The 15,176-nt window shown below is 37.9% G+C and overlaps 1 protein-coding gene across 3 annotated transcripts in view; it reads right to left on the bottom strand.

Annotated features, from left to right (window-relative positions):
• THEMIS (thymocyte selection associated) overlaps positions 1 to 15,176 on the bottom strand; it is a 203,236-nt gene that overhangs the window by 76,074 nt on the left and 111,986 nt on the right. The window contains exon 5 of one of the 3 annotated variants that reach the window (XM_033235526.1): positions 9,684 to 9,994. The exons of the other annotated variants lie outside the window; for them this stretch is intronic. Within the exon in view, the coding sequence (XP_033091417.1) occupies positions 9,974 to 9,994 (21 nt within the window). The 3' untranslated portion in view covers positions 9,684 to 9,973. Of the gene's footprint in view, positions 1 to 9,683; positions 9,995 to 15,176 lie in introns of those variants that run through there. 3 annotated transcript variants of the gene reach the window in all.

Genomic DNA, 15,176 nt, shown 5'->3' with positions numbered 1-15,176 from the left:
GTTGGGAAAACTGGTTAGCCATATGCAGAAAATTGAAACTGGACCCCTTCCTTACACTTTATACAAAAATTAACTCAAGATGGATTAAAGACTTAAACATAAGACCTAAAACCATAAAAATGCTAGAAGAAAAGCTAGGCATTACCATTGAGGACATAAGCATGGGAAGACTTCATGACTAAAATACCAAAAGCAATGGCAACAAAAGCCAAAATTGACAAATGGGATCTAATTAAACTAAAGAGCTTCTGCATAGCAAAAGAAACTATCATTAGAGTGAGCAGTTAAGCTACAGAATGGGAGAAAATTGTTGCAATCTATCCATCTGACAAAGGGCTAATATCCAGAATATACAAGGAACTTAAACAAATTTACAAGAAAAATCAAACAACCCCATCAAGAAGTGGGCAAAGGATATGAACAGACACTTCTCGAAAGAAGACATTTATGTGGCCAAAAGCGTATGAATAAAAGCTCATCATCACTGGTCATTAGAGAAATGCAAATTAAAACCACAATGAGATACCATCTCATGCCAGTTAGAATGGCAATTATTAAAAAGTGAGGAAACAGCAGATGCTGCAGAGGATGTGGAGAAATGGGAACACTGTTACACAGTTGTTGGGAGTGTAAATTAGTTCAACCATTGTGGAAGACAGTGTGGCAATTCCTCAAGGATCTAGGCCTGAAATACAATCCCATTACTGGGTATATACCCAAAGGATTATAAATCATTCTGCTATAAATACACATGCACGTGTATGTTTATTGCAGCACTATTCACAATAACAAAGACTTGGAACCAACCCAAATGCCCATCGATGGTAGACTGGATAAAGAAAATGTGGCACATATACACCGTGAAATACTATGCAGCCATACAAAAGGATGAGTTCATGTCCTTTGCAGGGGCATGAATGAAGCTGGAAACCATCATTCTCAGCAAACTAATACAGGAAAAGAAAACCAAATGCTGCATATTGTCACTCATAAGTGGGAGCTGAATATGAGAACACAGGGACACAGGGAGGGGAACATCACACACTGGGGCCTGTTGTGGGGTGGAGGGCTAGGGGAGGGATAGCGTTAAGAGAATACCTACTGTAGATGATGGGCTGATGGGTGCAGCAGACCACCACAGCACATGTATACCTATGTAACAAACCTGCATGTTCTGCAGATGTATCCCAGAACTTAAAGTATATGTAAAAAAAAGTTTATCTCCCCAAATTCCATTTCCCTTTCTTCCAGCAAAGTCCAGACTCTCATTTAGGCTATATCCCTCTTGCTTCTCAGTCCACCTGAACTGAATGAAGTACACACCTATCTCCAGAGCAGAATGTATAATCTTGACTGGTCCATCAGCACCTTAAATCCTCTCTCACACACACAATTCAGGGATTCATGCATGACCCAAAGCAGGCCAATCAGGGGAACAAAACTCAGTTCTGTGGCTTCTGTTTGAGTCATTGCTGAAGCAGAAATGTTTCTTTTGTTTTTTAATGCCATGGCTCTGAAGATACTGAGTACTGTAATGGAACTGTGAATGGAACTACCCAGATGAGGTAGAGCTGAGATAGAGTCTGTGATGAGCTCCTTAATCTAGCACTTCTGAAAGAGCTCAGCCCCTGGACCTCTCAGATTATATGTACACGTACCTACCTTTTTAAAAAACTTAGGCCTGTTTGAGAGGATATTTCTATCTCTAACAACTGAAAGAGATCTAACTTTCATAAGGTTTATCTATACAGGCATTCTAATTCCAAATTTTCAGATAGCAAAGGCAGTCACTCTGTCTATCATCTATCTATCTATCTATCTATCTATCTATCTATCTATCATCTGTCTTTCTACCTACCTATCTGCCTACCTACTTACCTATCTACTTTTCTATATCTATCTACCTGTCTATCATCGATCTATTTATCTCCTTACCTACCTATCATCTATCTACCTACCTATTATCCACCTACCTAGCTATTATCTACGCATCTATCTATCTATCTATCCATCCATATCCATCCATATCTATCTATATCTATATCTACCTATCTATCTATCATCTATCTACTTACCACTTATCTACCTGTCATCTATCTAGCTGTCTATCTTTCTATCTATCTGATATCCATGGTATACAGGAACAATTGTATAAAATTGAATTGAAATTTTGGTCCTTAAGAAAGAATACTTTCTCCAGATTGATACATTTAACTAGAGAATTTTGTGTGGAGTATATTTCTCTTCTTTAGATCTTATTTGGTTTAATCTTTACCATATAAAAGGATTATAAAAATATAATCATTAAAATATCTCAGTTCACTTTTAAAGTTAAAGAACAACTGGTGAACTAGGCTAGCCATCTTTTCCTGCTTATTCAAAAACCAGAGCCTTAAGAATATTACAAATATAGACAAAAAAAAGCTAAGAATATCTTTAAGGAATTGACTCATTATATGAGTACCATGCTTAATATTATCATAAATAATATTGATATCCTTTAGAAGAGAGGGCAAAAAACTACTTATTTCTCATAATTAATTATTGTTAAACATTTTGAATTGGCCATTGTAATTACATATTATACCAATTTATGAAATTCTCATTTTCTTTTTCTGACAGGCTCAAGTTTGCTGATATTTAAGGCACTGAAAGTAACTCATCTTCTCGTATGTACTCTCTCTTAGTAGGAGATCGTTTTAGGAAGAAGCTTTATTTATTATTAAAAGCTTAAATATTTTATAAAACATTAATGACTTTGATAGCTCTAGGTATTCAATAAGATATTTTGCACTATTTGCACCCTGGGACAATCCTCTCAAAAAGTGAAATTTTATAAACCACATGGATAAAAGTGCATAAATAAATGTTGCATTCTTATTTTCCTCAGGTAACAGAAAACAAAATTACCCTGTTCGAGCCTACATATTTGAACAGTAAGTAAAATCATAATAGCTTCAACAGCTTGGCCATCTGCTATTGTTCCAAAAAGCTTGAGGGAATATTCTGTGTAATGGAATGAAAAACATTATCAACTGCTATGGTCTGAAATGTTGTGGAATAGAATCTGTAAAACTTTGTAAACAGATAAACCAATTCAAAAAAATAAAAAGTGAATATAAAACCAAAATTTGGGGAAAATAAAGGGTAGGTTTGTTTATATCTAAACTTAAGTATTTAAAATGAATATAGTGATACTGACAGCCAGTGTTGTGTGAGTATTCGTTATGTACCAGGTACTATTCTAAGTTCTTTTCTTGAATGAGCTTTCTTAAGCCTCACAACAATTCTCTGAGGCATGTTACTATGCTTGTTTTATGAATTAGAAAATTGAGAAAAAGGGAGGTTAAATAATTTGCCCAAGACCAACAGTTAGTAATGGCAGGCTAAGGACTTCTGACAATCTATTTCAGCATAAAAACAATGACCACTAGCACAATTTGTCAGAATGAACTTGTGCAGAACTCTAGAAATTAACTAAAAAGAAATCTTTTTTAAAGAAAAGTGACTAAATCTTGATAAGAATGTGAGCTTTATGATGTTTTGAATTGTCGTATAGCAATTCTTCTCAGCTCCATGATAGCCTTGAAAACCAGCAGTCTTACAATCACAGTAGCTGTGAAAAAAAGCAACTTTGCAACCGGACACTGGGTTTGGAGCTCCTCAAAAAGACTTGATTCCAAGAGCATTGCCACTATGTTAACTGTTAGGAATCTCCCTGAAAAAGCACCCTTTCTAGGACTTGTCTTTACTTGAGCTGACTCCATACTGTCCCCAGGAAAAGCCATATCAAAGAATGAGCAGCAATTATTAACCATTGCATCTTCCAGAGGCTGTGATATAATTGTGGCAAACAAGAATATAGGTTATTTTTTCACGTCCTAAATTTTCCCAACTTTTCTGTTTATCTTTGTCTTTTTCCAGCACCCTTGCCTGCACATGTGCACGTACGCGCGCACGCACACACACACACATGCACATACACAAACACATGCACACACAACCTTCTTCCTTTAGCCAGAAAACTTGCATAGATCTACTCATGCACATAGAAGGCATCAGAAATCACTAGTCCACTAGGTCTGCCAAGATGAATCTAGTTTGCTCCTAGCTGACACCCTGCTGCACCCGTGTCACCATGTTCTTTGCATGACATCACCTTATCCTGATATATTTTAAAGAAATTCAAACCTACCACTGCCACCGAGGAAATGCTCCCATCTCTCTATCTCAACTGTCCTGCAAGTAAGTGTGTGTAAAGAACTCTTTACTGTACACATATTATTACCATGATCTGTTTTTTGAATATATCATAGAGAACACATGGTATACAGAATATTTTGACAATGGATACCATAAAATGATTCTCATTTCTCATCATTACAAACATCAGCATGGCATGAGGTTAATAAAGGAATGACATCTGTATTATCTAAAATTAAGTCTAAATACCAACCCTATAAGCTAAAAAGTCAGCCTGCCACAGTGATAGATAGGTAGATAGGTAGATAGATGATAGATAGATAGGTAGATAGATAGATAGATAGATAGATAGATAGATACTATTCTGGCAATAAACACAAAGTCTCTAGATTAGAAAACAGATAGGTGAATATTCACAGAGCATCTTAGCACTGAGGAAGCTATGACAGCCTAAGGTTATCCTGCACAAAAAGAGTAAGCATACCACCATGGACCCACAAAACTATAACACTTGGAGTTTGGCTGGCACATTGACCCATCCTCTCCTCAGGTGAGGGAGAGTCCTTTATTCTGAGATGTTAGCAAATGTTGATAGGAGAGATGTCTCTAAACCTCTCTGAAGCAACCTACTATCTCTATCTTCCAAGACATATTTGCTATTCAACCATACTTTAACGAAGTTTGCCAGTGGTCTTTCTTCAAAAAATTGGACTATGTGGTAATCTGAAAGTATTCATGGAGAATTGCCTCTCAATAATCAGATCCAGGGATTGACACCAGCCTAGTGACTTTTCCTGATTTATTCTACAGCTTTTGGTTATTGAATAATGGAAGGTTAAAGGACTAACACAAAGGAAGCTTCCCATCCCACAGGAAAAAATTAAAATGCCTTATTTGCCAATATTGACATTTTCATTAAACAAATGAATGAAATTCATAATTATTACCTTAATTCAAACCACCAGAATTTTTGAGAGTATTCATTTACTGACAGTAAGAAGGTACTCAATTATTATTATTTTCAGATTATAGTACTCTACTTGAAAATAAGTTATTTTAACATTTTAGCCCCACATATTTTCTTGAAAATGCACAACAAAAATGATCACATCAGCAGAAATTATTTCTTTTATCATTAAAGGGGCAATACATTATTATAGTGCATAAATTATACTCAGACAAGGCTATTTCACTTAATCCTCACTAACCCCTCCCTACTCTCTAAGAAGACAAAATATTACAGAAATACAATTAACTTATTTACCTTAATATAGTAAAAACATACCATAATCTCTAGGACACAGCTAAAGTACTGTTTAGAGGGAAATTTATAACACTAAATGCCCATAGGAGAAAGCAGGAAAGATGTAAAATTGACACCATAATATCACAATTAAAAGAACTAGAGAAGCATGAGCAAACAAGTTCAAAAGCTAGCATAAGACAAGAAATAACTAAGATCAGAGTAGAATTGAAGGAGATAGAGATATGAAAAACTCTTTAAAAAATCCATGAATCCAGGAGCTGATTTTTTGAAAAGACTAACAAAATAGATAGACCACTAGCAGACTAATACAGAAGAAAATACAGAAGAATCAAATAGACACAATAAAAAATGATAAAGGGTATATCTCCACTCATCCCATAAAAATGCAAACTACCATCAGAGAATACTATAAGCACCTCCATGCAAATAACTAGAAAATCTAGAAGAAATGGATAAATTCCTAGACACATACACCCTCCCAAGACTAACCCAGGAAGAAGTTGAATCCCTGAATAGACCAATAACAGGTTCTGAAATAAGGCAGTAATTAATAGCCTACCAACCAAAAAAGAAAGAAAAAAAAAAAAAAGCCCAGCACCAGACAGATTCACAGCTGAATTTTACTAGAGGTAAAAAGAGGAGCTGGTACCATTCTTTCTGAAACTATTCCAAACAATAGGAAAAGAGAGACTCCTTCCTAACTCATTTTAAGAGACCAACATCATCCTGATACCAAAACCTGTCAGAGACACAACAATAAAAGAAATTTTCAGGCTAATATTCCTGATGAACATCGATGCAAAAATGCTCAATAAAATACTGGCAAACTGAATCCAGTAGCACATCGAAAACCTTATCCACCACAATCAAGTCGGCTTCATCCCTGGGATGCAAGGCTGGTTCAACATATGCAAATCAATAAACGTCATCCATCACATAAACGGAACCAATGACAAAAACCACACGATTATCTCAGCAGATGTAAAAAAGGCCTTTGATATAATTCAACACAACTTCATGCTAAAAACTCTCAAAAAATAAACGAGATATTGATGGAACATATCTCAAAATCATAAGAGCTATTTGTAACAAACTCACAGCCAATACCATATTGAATGGGCAAAAGCTAGAAGCATTCCCTTTGAAAACCAGCACAAGACAAGGATGCCCTCTCTCACCACTCGTATTCAACATAGTATTGGAAGTTCTGGCCAAGGCAATCAGGAAGAGAAAGAAATAAAGGGTATTCAAATAGGAAGAGAGGAAGTCAAATTGTCTCTGATTGCAGATGACATGACTGTATATTTAGAAAACCCCATCGTCTCAGCCCAAAATCTCTTTAGGCTGATAAGCAACTTCAGCAAAGTCTCAGGATACAAAATCAATGTGCAAAAATCACAAGTATTCCTATATGCCAATTATAGACAAATAGAGAGTTAAATCATGAGTGAACTCCCATTCAAAGTTGCTACAAAGAGAATAAAATACCTAGGAATAAAACCTGCAAGTGATGTGAAAGACCTCTTCAAGGAGAGCTACAACACCTGCTCAAGGAAATGAGAGGACACAAACAAATGGAAAAGCATTCCATGCTCATGGATAGGAAGACTCAATATCATGAAAATGGCCATACTGTCCAAAGTAATTTATAGATTCAATGCTATCCCCATCAAGCTACCATTAACTTTCTTCACAGAATTAGAAAAAAAACTACTTTAAATTTTGTAGAACCAAAAAAGAGCCCATTTAGCCAAGACAATACTAAGCAAAAATAACAAAGCTAGAGGCATCACATTATCGGACTTCAAAGTATACTACAAGGCTACAATAACCAAAATAGCCTGGTATTAGGACCAAAACAGATTATATAGACCAATGGAACAGAACAGAGGCCTTAGAAATAACGCCACACATCTACAACCATCTGATCTTTGATAAGTCGGACAAAAACAAGCAATAGGGAAAGGATTCCCTATTTAATAAATGGTGTTGAGAAAACTGGCTAACCATATGCAGCAAACTGAAACTGGACCCCTTCTTTATACTTTATACAAAAACTAACTCAAGATGGATTAAAGACTTAAATGTAAGACCTAAAACTATAAAAACCCTAGAGGAAAACCTAGGCAATACCGTTGAGGACATAGGCATGGACAGACTTCATGACTAAAACACCAAAAGCAATGGCAACAAAAGCCAAAATTGACAAATGGGATCTAATTAAACTAAAGAGCTTCTGCACAGCAGAAGACACTATCATTAGAGTGAACAGGCAACCTACAGAATGGGAGAAAATTGTTGCAATCTATCCATCTGGCAAAGAGCTAATATCCAGAATCTACAAGGAACTTAAACAAATTGACAAGAAAAAAACAACCCCATCAAATAGTGGGTAAAGGATACGAACAGATACATCCAAAAGAAGACAGGAGGCCAACAAACAAATGAAAAAAAGCTCATCATAATTGGTCATTAGATAAATGCAAATCAAAACCACAATGAGATACCATCTCATGCCAGTTAGAATGGCGATCATTAAAAAGTCAGGAAACAACAGACGCTGGAGAGAATGTGGGGAAATAGGAACACTTTTACACTGCTGATGGGAGTGTAAATTAGTTCAACCATTGTGGAAGACAGTGTGGTGATTCCTCAAGGATCCAGAAATACCATTTGACCCAGCAATCCCATTACTGGGTATATAACCAAAGGCTTATAAATCATTCTCCTATAAAGGCATATGCACATGTATGTTTATTGCAGCACTGTTCACAATAGCAAAGACTTGGAACCAACCCAAATGCCCATCAATGATAGACTGGATAAAGAAAATGTGGCACATATACATGATGGAACACTATGCAGCCATAAAAAAATGATGAATTCATGGGCTTTGCAGGGCCATGGATGAAGCTGGAAACTATCATTCTCAGCAAACTAACACTGCATGTTCTCACTCATAAGTGGGAGTTGAGCAATGAGAACACATGGACACAGGGAGGGGAACATCACACACTGGGACCTGTTGTGGGGTGGGGAGGTAGGGGATGGACAGCATCAGGAGTAATACCTAATGTAGATGACGGGTTGATGGGTGCAGCAAACCACCATGGCAGGTGTACACCTATGTAACAAACCTGCACGTTCTGCACATGTATCCCAGAACTTAAAGTATAATAAAAAGTATATATTTTTTTTCAAGTAAATTTCAAAATCAAAACAAAATGGCCTGAATATTTAGATCACACTGTAGGAACAAAGCTTCAGTATCCTAACCAACATGGATCTTAATCCTTTAGGACCCTCTTGGAGCCATAGTGATGCTTTTAAAATATAAATCATATCCTGTCACATTTATGCCCCAAGTCCTTTGATGGTTTTCCATATGCATCTAGAAAAAAATCAGAGTCCTTTCAGTGTCCTATAATATCCTACATGGCTTACCTGTCCTGGGTAGCAATTGGTGTTTTTGATGGTTTTCTTTTGTGACATCTACATATTCCAACCAACTGAAAGATCATTTGATAAACAATTGAGTACCATTAGCATGCAGCTTAGAAGTCTTAAAGCTTTTTAGCTTTGCACTGAAACTGGATGAATTCTATATATAATTCAAATGTTTTCACTGGGAGATTTTTCAAGTGTGAAAATGTGTTATCTCGTTCAACACTAGACAAAGACTATTTAAGGATAGACTTAAAGACTATCTTCAAAATCCTTTGAAGATAGTCAGGCATGCATTGAAAACATAGTATTAGGTGTACAGAATATCCCAGTCTAGGAAGGAGATATGACATGAACATAATTATTAATATACCAAATAAAGCATCAAAAGAAATAATTAAACACTAACAAATTCCAGCCAATGGTGGTCAAAATCACTTGATCTAAACAGGAAAATTCTCATGAGTAAAATAAGGAATATCTAGAAACCTAAATCTGCTTAAAGGAAGATAGGGAAGATATGAGTTATGTTAATTTTACGAAATTAAAAAATAAGTTGATAGTAATGTCACCATAGAATCCAGATGTACTTGCTTAATGCTCAGTCTTGGTTTAGCCGGTTAGCATACAGAACTATAGAGACAACTAAGAAACAAACCTCTGTCTCTCCAACAGTGTCAGCAACACAGTTTTTGGATGAAAATAAAAATGCACTTGTTTCTAAACTTTTTATTGATGTACCTGATCACAATACCTTTCACCTAGAAGAAACAACTTTATTTTAAATCATGACATTTTCATATGAAACACGAAAATTAAATTATCTTTTATGTGAGGTAATCTTAATTTTCTTTTGATATATGTTTTTTGACATATATTATTTCTGCCAATTTTGTCTTTACAAGCATTCTGTACGGAAGATGCTCTTCTCATAGGATCCTTCAGGTGTCGCTTTTATGGCCAGAAACCTCTGTGGCCGGTGGTGCCTTTGTCTGAATTTGCTTTGGCCCACTGGGCTTGATGTGCCCACTCAGCCAGGCAGGTTGCATTCAGCTTGTGCTACAAAGCTGGATCCCATGCCTGCCAAGGGTAAGCACAGAGTGGTGAGGTGGGTGTGAGTGAGCAAGCATGGGGTCCAGACACTGCCCACAGCCAGGCACTCTGACTGCAGCAGGGTGGGCAGCTCTAGGCACCGGTTCCCTGCAAGACTGTGGCTGGATGAGGCGTACTGTAAGCAGCTTCCATGGCTGGCACCAGGGAACGTGGTGGCACCCAGAAATTTGCAGATGCCAGGAACCACAGAACCCCAAAAAGGGTGTCACAGCCCTGGCTCAGGGTGCTCCCAGGTCTGGGTTGTCTGAAGGGCTGAAGCTCTTCTCTCCTTCTTTCTTCTCTTTTTCTTGTTGCCTGCAACATGGCAAGCAAGGATTGTATTTCAGCCCTGTCTGAGTTACGGCTCTTTCAGCCCCACCATTTGGCAGGTCCCAAGTTCTTGTCCTGCATGCAGGAAGAATGAGGCATGCAGACAAGTAGAGGGTGAGCAAGGTAAAGAGGTGCTTTATTGAGCAACAGAATAGCTTGGAGGAGACCCACAGTGGTTATCTCCTCTCCATAGGCAGATCATCCCAACGTCTGTTCAGCTCTCAGCAGAAAGGAGACCCATAGTGGGTAGCTCCTTTCCACAGGCTGATTGCCTATTGTCCACTCAGCTCTCAGCAGAGAGGAGACCCACGATGGGTATTTCCTTTCTGCAGGCAGGTCATCTCATCATCTGCCCAAGTTTGGCTGAGTCCAATGTTTTATGGGCTTAAGAGGGGAGAAAGTAGGTGCTCATTGGCCCATGAGCAGTCATGGGAGGCCCTAGAGAAAGCTCTGTTAAGTTCTCACTCCATGGCAACCCTCCCGCAGGCTTCAGCAAATCCCTGGCCTGAAGGTGGGGCTTTACTGGGGACCCGTTCCTTTCTGCCCAGGAGCCTTTTTGCATCCTACCACCATTAACCTGCTGTCCATGGTGCCTATGGCACTCTGGCTGTTTGTGCCAAGGGGTGCCTGCAGGACTGCACCGAGCCACCCTTAGTCCCCACTTCACCCTCCCTCCCATGCTTGTGGGCACCCAAAATCTGGAGGGGGCCGAGGTGATAGGAGGCTGGTGTTTCAGTGCTGCCCCTAGCATGCACACACCTGGCTGGGTCGTGACAGTGCCCAGACTTGGCCACAACTTTGCTCTGAAATTGGAGTGGGCACTGGGAGTGGGGAGAGGCCAGGCAGCGAGAGCAGGCACTTTCCAGCCTGGAGCGTCAAGGGTGTTTCCTGGGGCCCTGAGAGTGCAGAGATGCCTGGGTCCACAGCTGGCTGCTCTGCTACAGCTGCGCCTGGGAGGACAGGGCTCCAGCCCCTCCAACTTGGAAGAGGGCATGGCTTTCACCTGTTCCCAGCTCCCACCAGTTTTATGGAGCACTCAGCCCTGGCTGTGCCTCCCCCATTGTAGCCAGGGTCATGGCAGCGGCCATTCCAGGTGGACCGCCGCTGCCATCAGTATTGCTCTGTCAATGACAGAAACAATAAACATAGTGTTCACATAAGGAACAAAAGCAGAGTGAAGTTGAAAAAGACACTCTTAAACAGCTTTTACAGTAGGCATCATGGGACCATAAGTACCTGTGTTCTGTTGGCAAGAGACCGGAGAGACAGGATGGCCATGACACTGTAAACCTTGGAACGTTGGGCGAGTTTTCTCGCTATAAAAATGGTGATAATGATACCTATCTCACAGGTTATGTTACATGGGTCAAATAAGAAATGTATAAAAACACTATCTTTTATTATTATAGTTTCTGGGAAAGACATGATTTTAAAATTTTGTAATATAGTTTACCAATAACCTGATGTTAGAAAAATTCCGAGAATCATCATTTTGGATTGTGTTTCTGGCCTTCAAAATGCTCCTCATTTTTAACCATTCCCTGAAAAACTCATGTTGCCAATCAAAGCTGAATTACTGCCTGCCTATACAGGCCACTCTCCCTAAAACTGATTACCTTTTAACCATGATTCGAGATTTAGTTTTCATAATAGCAAATAACAGTTTTGCAGCATGGTCTGGCAGGGCTTTAAAGAACAGCTTCAATCAGGCTGACATGTGCTTTTACTAACCATATTTCCTGTAGCTGCACAGACAATGAGAAAGCGCGTCTGTGAGCAGAACCAATTATAAGTGAACAGGTACACTTTTTCCCAAGCCTGGTCATGATGTCAAATGCTTGATTAGAAAAGTGTTGTGCTTTTAGCTAAATGAGGGTAGATTTCTTTCCATTTACAAAAACAAGCCATTTCCGCCTTTCACTCCACAGCCTCTCAACATCTAAATTCTCATTTCTCAATGGCAAATAGAGTCACAAATGTAACCCCTTGAGATAAGGGAAACAGTATTGTGATATTTGGTTGAAAACAAATTGAATTAGTTTCAGGAAGGAATAGCCTGCACTATTGCACGAAATCAAAAGCATTGTGTGATCCTGGAGAGAACAGGGACAAGCTATGTGCAGACAATGGGTCCCAGTTGGGGAAACATTGGGATGGATTTGGCAGCCATGAAGAGGAATCTCAACAAGAGTGACAAACAAGGGAAAACTTTAAGATCACATGGATTAAAAAGCTGGTGGGGAACCTCCACGTGCATATCTAATAGAATAACACAACCACAGTAAATCAGGTTTTTGAAATGCAGGACTAAAGTGGAGGAGTTGTGATTCTGAACAGAGGCAGTTCCTGGGAAAATCCTCCCAGAGAAAGTAAGAAAAGATGAAAACAGGAACCAAGTTTCTACTACATGCAGGATTAAGAAGCGAAAGCAGGCCCCATGAAATCAAGCATTATAGATAAGGGCTCCTATTTGGGTGCCAAGGACAAAGAAACTTACAGGGAGTGTCACCAAGAAGACTACCATTCCCCAAAATACCACAGGCTCACTTGCTGTTTCTTGTCTTTAAAATTTTTCAGCTATGAAAAAGCAACCTGTTGATATTTCAAGGAACTCAACTGAAATTTTTTGTTTAAAATGTATTATTCAACTCTTAACTGGCCAGTGCATAAGTACAGAATCACAGATTGGTAGAATATTTTGCTAGAAGAAATAGTACTGATCATTTACTCTAAACTCATTTTATAAGCAAGGACACTAACATTATCCCAGACCACAGAGCAAACTATTTAGAGTCAGTACGAGAACCATATTCTCCAAATTTCCAGATAAAGTTGTTGGCTTTCTCACTATCATTATCTAATTCCAGATTAAACTTTCAACATTTCCCCCCTAAAAGGCATCATATTTAAAGCCTAAAAGAAGATAATTCTGTTAATAACAGGACCCAGGTAGAAATAAGCTAAATTTTAAGTCAGAGTTGGAAAAGTTATAAAATGAAGATTACTTAAGGAGAATAAGAGGGAAAATGCAACCAGAAAGAAACACTTTTGGCTTTGCACTCAAAGCAGATATAGAATTAACCATTTCTTATTATCTCCATTGCTATCCTCCTAGCCCATGACAGTATCAAGATGGCAATGTCCTTCTAACTGGCCTTTCTGTTTCCATTCTTGCGCCACTAGTGTCTAACCTCAACACAAAAGCCAAGATGAGCCCTCTAAGATGTAAGTCAGTTTATGGCATTTCTCCACTCAATTCTCTAATTGTTTCATCTTTCATGAAAAATTAAGCCAAGATTACGACAACAACCTCAAGGACCTAAACAATCTGCTTCTCCAATTTCCTCTCTGGTGTCATCTCCTTTTATCCATTTCAGTCACAATATTTCAGCCTTCTGACCTGCTGGCTGAATCATTTTTATTTAATACACGGTCTTAGTATGTTGTCCATGCTGGTCTTCTACTTCAGCACCCTGAGTAGCTGGGACTGTGCCACTATGCCTGGCTCTGCCTGTCTTGAACACATTAGACACAGTCCTGCCTTAATGTGTTTATTATCTCTTTCCTCTGTCTGGAACATTTCCTCTCACTATGCATATTTCATCTTACCCATTCATGTCTTTGTACAACTGTCATCTTCTCAGTAAGGTACACCTTGACATTCTTTCAGAAATTATTCTACACCCCTCAAACTCTTAGTCCTTCTCCTTTTGCTCTATTTTTATAGTACTCTTAATGCTCTAACATTTACCTGATCATTTACCTGTATCATTTACTTCCAAGTAAAGGTAAACATTAAGAGGAGTATCAAACCATTTACTGAGGAGTTTTGTTACTGATGACAATGTAATACAAAAAAACAGTATGTAAAATATAATAACCAACAGATATTTGCAGGAAGAAAGACTTGGCTGAAAGCAGAGTCTCATCATGTTATAATACGTAATATTTGGTTTTATTCAGATGTGAGAATATAAATTCTGTACCATAGACAGTTCCACAGCATTGAAAGTTCCTAATGCTCAAGAAAATGACCTGATATCTCCAACATGCATTTATAGGTATGTCAGAAGTACACCAGAAATTGTTAGAAAACATATACATGGCTTTCATGAGAAGATTTAGCTAAATAGAATACAAAATCATTTGCAAAGATGGGAAAACCAAATATCATAAAAATTCAAATTCTCCTAAATTAATATGCTTAATATAATTTCAATCAAATATCTCACCAGATTTTTTTAGAAGTTAATAAAGTGTTTTACAGGCTCATTTGAAAGAACAGGAAGCTGAGAATCTAAGTAATTACTGATAAAAAAGATTAATACCAAGGAGAAGAAGAAAAAAATTAAGTTGGTGCAAAACAAATTGCAGTTCTCGACATTGAAATTACTTTTGCGCCAACCTAATACATATGCATATTAGGATGTACTAGAAAGTCCTACATTGTGAGTAACTGATACTGGTTTAAGACAATTAGGTAAATCAAAGGCACAGAGTAAAAAGTTGAGAAACTGCTTCCAGAAAAGACAGGTAAAGAATTGTTTAGTCAATATGTGGTACTGGGGAAATATATTAACCATTTATGAAAATAGTTTGATCCTCACCCATACTATATGCAAAATAAATTTTTTCACAGATAAAAGGTTAAAGAAGAAAATAAAAATTTAGAATACATTATAGTGGATCTGATTTCAAGGCAAGTAAAGCTTTTTAAGATTAGAAGTATAGAACTAAATATGAGAATGAGCATTTTAATGCATTTGTTTTATTAATATTATCATCATTATTAGGCAAAAAACCAATGTGGGTTGATCCTGGGTAGAAAAGCATTGATTTT

The sequence above is a fragment of the Trachypithecus francoisi genome, unplaced genomic scaffold, assembly GCF_009764315.1.
Source record: "Trachypithecus francoisi isolate TF-2019V2 unplaced genomic scaffold, Tfra_2.0 Lachesis_group15, whole genome shotgun sequence".
Lineage (NCBI taxonomy): Eukaryota > Metazoa > Chordata > Mammalia > Primates > Cercopithecidae > Trachypithecus > Trachypithecus francoisi.
This window is presented reverse-complemented; position numbering and strand designations above follow the sequence as displayed.